The sequence below is a fragment of the Trichechus manatus genome, unplaced genomic scaffold (genome assembly GCF_000243295.1).
Source record: "Trichechus manatus latirostris isolate Lorelei unplaced genomic scaffold, TriManLat1.0 scaffold00097, whole genome shotgun sequence".
Classification (NCBI taxonomy): domain Eukaryota; kingdom Metazoa; phylum Chordata; class Mammalia; order Sirenia; family Trichechidae; genus Trichechus; species Trichechus manatus.
In genome coordinates this window covers 9,947,475-9,953,474 of record NW_004444033.1, presented here as the reverse complement: position 1 = coordinate 9,953,474, position 6,000 = coordinate 9,947,475, and the positions used below count along the sequence as shown (strand labels likewise).

The 6,000-nt window shown below is 38.9% G+C and overlaps 1 protein-coding gene across 5 annotated transcripts in view; it reads left to right on the top strand.

Annotated features, from left to right (window-relative positions):
* Positions 1–6,000, top strand: part of CNOT4 (CCR4-NOT transcription complex subunit 4) — a 132,860-nt gene that overhangs the window by 63,932 nt on the left and 62,928 nt on the right. For all 5 annotated transcript variants that reach the window (XM_012557369.2, XM_004382694.2, XM_023737143.1 and 2 more), the window contains exon 3: positions 5,597–5,794. In XM_012557369.2, coding sequence (XP_012412823.1) covers positions 5,597–5,794 — 198 coding nt within the window. The remainder of the gene's footprint in view (positions 1–5,596; positions 5,795–6,000) is intronic.

The following is a 6,000-nucleotide window of genomic DNA, read 5'->3' as shown; positions in this document are numbered from 1 at the left end:
CACCCAGCAGTTCAGTCCCTCAGGGAGTTTGGATGTGTCTATGGAGCTTCCATGACCTTTCCTTGTACAAGTTGTGCTGGCTTCCCCTGTATTGTGTACTGTCTCACCCTTCACCAAAGATACCACTTATCTATTACCTATTTAGTATTCCCCCCCACCCTCCCATCCCTGGTAACCAACAAAGATTGTTTCTTTTTGTGTGTAAACTTTTTCATGGGTTTTTACAATAGAGGTGTCATACAATATTTGTCCTTTTGTGATTGACTCACTCAGCATAATGTCCTCCAGTTTCATCCATATTATGAGATGCTTCACAGAGTCATCATTGTTACAAGATGTATTCTTAAGTGTTAATTTCAAAGCAAAACTTTACGACAGAAAATTAATTAACTTTTTTTACATTGCTACTTTTAAAAATTGTAGATATATATGGATTTTGGAGCCTTGGTGGAGTAGTGGTTAAGAGCTTGGCTGCTAACCAAAAGGTCAGCAATTTGAATCCACCAGCCACTCCTTGGAAACCCTATGGGACAGTTCTGCTCTGTCCCGTAGGGTTGCTGTGAGTTGGAATCATCTCGATGGCAGTGGGTTTGTTACGAATTTTACTTGAAGTAGTCCGTATGTTTGACCCATTCAGGGAATCCAGTAAAATTGATAGATATTAATGAAGGGCAACAGCTTTCAAATGCAATTAATAATACACACTCCAAAAGGAGCTAGCCAGAAATCCTGAGGTGGAAAACAGCGTTTCCATGCAAATGAAAAATTAAAGTGGTCTTATAGAAAGCTATTTTGATTGGTTTATATATAGTTCCTTTGTTTTATACTTGTGCCTTTAAAGTTCAAAATAGCTTCATGGGATTAATATACTTGGCAGATAGATTAAGATTTGAAAGGAGATGATACAGGTACAGAAAAAGATAACTGGAGACGAGAGAAGGTTTGGAGAGGAAGCATTGAGATAAGACCTGAATGAGGAGGGTTGCATCATTGATTGAGGGATTGGACTTACTGCAATGGATTTTTAACCATTTGGTTCCTTAAATTACAATGCAAAAATATTTTGAAATGATCATTTATTTTTCAATCGAAAATTTAGTTGTTTTTTAGAAAATCAGCTGTGCTAAATTTCCAGTTCTTGTTCGTTTGTCAGATATTTACTGAGCTTCTAAAATGTACCATGCTGTTGTTGTTAGGTGCCGTCAAGTTGATTTTGACTCACAGCAACCCTGTGTGACAGAGAACTGCTTCATAGGGTTTTCTAGGCCGTAATCTTTATGGAAGCAGATTGCTAGGTCTTTATCCCGCAGAGCCACTGGGTGGGTTTGAAATGTGCCATACTAATATTCTTTTGGATCCTGGAGAAAGTCCTAGGGTTATGCAAAAGTCAGGTAAATTAGTCAGTTGTTTTATATACCCTCCACTCAAATGTAAGTTGTGGTATGCTAAATAGAATCAGTTAGCATCTAGATTCTGATGTTTAATCTAGGGATTGTATGGTATGGGTACTTAAATCCTGGAGGACCGTTAAGAGTTATACTTGGATTCAAGTAATTGGCTCTAGTTCATTGATGATAGGGTAGACTATGAAGAGTACAGGGTCTTCTCAACAAGCAGTAAGTTAAAGTTGAAAGGTGGATGTAAAAAGGAAAGAACAGGGTTTTCTTGGAGACCAGACCTTGTTATGATAATGCTAGTAGAAGTTGAGGAACATAAAGGGAAATCTCACTTTCTTAATTGCCTTCAGCATTAGTCTGGTTATATTCACAAGTTGAAGTGTTTTTATTTTTTTACTTACATGTGAAAAGAATAAAAGTGGTTTTATGTTAAAGGCATAGCAAGGTTTCAGTCTCCTCTTCTTGCTCCCACTTTGTTTCTTGTTGGTGTGTTTCTGTTGGCCCCTGCTCCAGTATTCTGATATCTACAACTTCCCAACCAGTTGTGATTTCCCATCCTGGGATCTCTTCATATTCAATTTTAGATATTATTAACATTAAATGTGCTCCATCTTCATTTATCATTAACAGTATTTATTATTGTTATTAGGTGCCGTCGAGTCAATTCTGACTCATAGCAACCCTATGCACAACAGAATGAAACACTGCCCAGTCCTGTTCCAATCCTCACAGTCATTGTTAGACGTGAGCCCATTGTTGAAGCCACTGTGTCAGTCCATCTCGTTGAGGATCTTCCTCTTTTTCACTGACCCTGTATTTTACCAAGCATGGTGTCCCTCTGCAGGGACTCATCCCTCCTGACAACACGTCCAGAGCATGTAAGACGAAGCCTTACCATCCTTGCCTCTGAGGAGCATTCTGGTTGTACTTCTTCCAAAACAAATTTGTTCATAGTAATAATAACTGACTTATTGAATGCCTATGTTCAGGATGCTGTTTTAATCACTTTATACATGTACTATCTTTTACCCTTCACAACAACCCTATGAATTAAGTACTGTGATTCCCATTTTGCTGATGAAATGTAGCCAGGAAGGTCACATAACTTAGACAAGGGTGAGCCGGAATTCAAAACCAGGCTGTCTGACTCCACAACCCTTACTGCCACCAACAGCCTAACAGCCTTGGCATTAGCAGTAGGAGTGAGAAATGGTACCATAATATTGAAAAGGAAAAGATAAAGGCACACAACAGTATAATTGCTGGTAGTTGTCCACCAGGTGGTCCTTGGAAACTCTATGGGGCAGTTCTACTCTGTCCTGTAGGGTTGCTATGAGTTGGAATCAACTCGATGGCAGCGGATTTGGTTTTTTGGTTTATCGAGGGATTGCTATATGCCAGACACTATAATAATTGCTTTATAAATGTTATTTTATCTTTACACCAATCTTTGAAATTATTTTCATTTTACACATGATGATACTGAGGCATAGAGTTTAAATAGCTTGTTTAAGGCCATACGGCTAGTAAGTGTTAAAGCTAAATTCAAACTCCTGAGCCAGAGTGTCTATTATTTATTTCCCCATCTGTTTCCCCCTTAGACTGAGAATGTGTTAAAGAACAAGCACTCTGTTAATTTTCTAGCATATAGTAGGTTTTCATTAAATTTCTGTTGATTGCAGTACACAAACTCATATATATATGAGAGAACTTAGAACCTTTCTTTTACGCAGCACCTCAGAAACTTAACCTTCTGTGAACTGTGTATGAGGCACTATAGAGACCACCAGGACAACAGAGAATTTGACCTTGTCTTCAGGAGCTTAGAATTCACAGGCAGATAGAGTACAAGTATATTCAACTAAACTACATAATAAATACAGGTATTTTGTTAGAACATTTGGTGGTGGTGAAAGTTTTAAAGTCGTCTGTGCTGTAGTTGTTGTTAGTTGCCATCGAGTTGATTGTGACTCTTGGTAACTGCATGTATGCAGAGTAGAACTATTCCATAGTGTTTTCAAGGCTGTGACCTTTTGGAAACAGATTCCCAGGCCTGTCTTCCAAGGCGCCTCTGGGTGGGTTCGAACTGCGAGCCTTTCAGCTAGTAGTTTAACACTTAACTGTTTGTACCACCCGGGGACTCAGTCTGTGCTAAGCTCTAAAAAATAACTGATTTTTAAAACAATTTCATTTAACACTTAATTTTTCAAAGGGCAGCTCGAGAAGACAAAGTATTGTAATGACATGTGCAAAGACCTGGAGATAGAAAACCAAAAAGAACATGCGCAGCATTTCTCAAGCTGAAAGAACTGAAGAAAAAATTGAAGTCTCGAGTTGGAATAGTGAAGGATTCTACTGGGAAAATATTAAATGACGCAGGAAGCATCAAAAGAAGATGGAAGGAATACACAGAGTATACCAAAAAGAATTGGTCAGCATTCAGCCACTTCAGGAGGTAGCATATGATCAGGAACTGATGGTACTAAAGGAAGAAGTCCAGGCTGCACTAAAGGCGTTGGCAAAATCAAGGTTCCAGGAATTGACGGAATACCAATTGAGATGTTTCAGCAAGTGGATGCAGCACTGGAAGTGCTCCGTTGTCTATGCCAAGAAATTTGGAAGACAGCTACCTGGCCAAGCGACTGGATGAGATCCATATTTATGCCTATTCCCAAGAAAGTTGATCTAACCAAATGTGGAAATTATCAAACAATATCATTAATATCACGCAAGTAAAATTTTGCTGAAGATCTTTCAAAAGTGGCTGCAGCAGTATATTGACAGGGAACTGGTTCAAGCCAGATTCAGAAGAGGATGTGGAACCAGGGATATCATTGCTGATGTTCGATGGATCATGGCTGAAAGCAGAGAATACCAGAAAGATGTTTACCTGTGTTTTATTGACTCTGCAAAGGCATTTGACTGTGTGGATCATAACAAATTATAGATAACATTGCAAAGAACGGGAATTCCAGAACACTGAATTGTGCTCTTGAGGAACCTGTACACAGATGAAGAGGCAGTCATTTGAACAGAAATAGTGGATACCGCATGGTTTAAGGTCAGGAAAGGTGTGCGTCAGGGTTGTATCCTTTTACCATACTTAATTCAATCTGTATGCTGAGCAAATAATCCGAGAAGCTGGACTATATGAAGAATGGGACATCAAGATGGGAAGAAGACTCATTAACAACTTGCTGAAACTGAAGAGGACTTGAAGCACTTACTGATGAAGATCAAAGACCACAGCCTTCAGTACGGATTACACCTCAACATAAAACAAAAGTCCTCACAACTGGATGAATAAGCAACACCATGATAAATGGAGAAACGATTGAAGTTGTCAAGGATTTCATTTTACTTGGATCCACAATCAACACTTGTGGAAGCAGCAGTCAGGACATCAAAAGACGCATTGCATTGGGCAAATCTGCTGCAAAGGACCTCTTTAAAGTGTTAAAGAGCAAAGATTTCACCTTGAAGACTAAGGTACACCTGACCCAAGCCATGGTATTTTCAGTCGCCTCATAAGCTTGTGAAAGCTGGACGATGAATAAGCAATACCGAAGAAGAATTTACACCTTTGAATTGTGGTGTTGATGAAGAATACTGAATATACCATGGACTGCCAAAAGAACGAACAAATCTGTCTTGGAAGAAGTGCGACCAGAATACTCCTTAGAAGCAAAGATTGCAAGACTATGTCTCACATATGTTGGGCATGTTATCAAGAGGGACCAGTCCCTGGAGAAGGACATCATGCTTGGTAAAGTAGAGGGTTAGGGAAAAAGAGGAAGACCCTCAATGAGATGAATTCACACAGTGGCTGCAGCAGTGGGCTTAAGCATAATAATGATTGTGAGGATGGCACAGGACCGGGCGGTGTTTCCTTCTGTCGTGCATAGGCTTGCTGTGAGTCAGAATCGACTCGACGGCACCTAACATCACCACCACCACCACCACCCAGGGACTCAGCCTGTGCTAAGTTCTAAAAAATAACTGATTTTTAAAACAACTTCATTTAACACTTAATTTTTACTAAATAAAAAACATTTTAAGTAATTAAAACATTCATAAAAGGGGCAGAAAATATAAGAAATGTCCACATATCTGCCCTCCAGAATTTGATAATTGTTATTCATGCAGTTTTTCTATTTATTTCTTTCACGCTAACTTCTGTGTTTGTTTTATGCTTAAAGCCATATCCAGAAGACCCAGCAGTATATAAACCACTCTCCCAGGAAGAACTGCAAAGGATAAAGAATGAGAAAAAACAGAAACAAAATGAGAGAAAACAGAAAATATCAGAAAATCGCAAACATTTGGCTAGTGTACGTGTTGTACAGAAAAACCTCGTCTTTGTTGTAGGTCTGTCTCAGCGTCTAGCAGACCCAGAGGTAAGCCTTCTTCTGTATTTTTCCTCAATTCAACATTTTTTATGTTTGCTGTCTTATTTGGAAATAACAGTTGACCCTGCTCTACTGTAGGATTCTCTGAAAATACTAAAATTTAGGAGAAAATATGAAATTAATTTTTAACAATGACTAAGAAATCAATGGCCAGTTGTGATCTTAGCCAAGTGCCTTAATCTTTAATCTTTCTG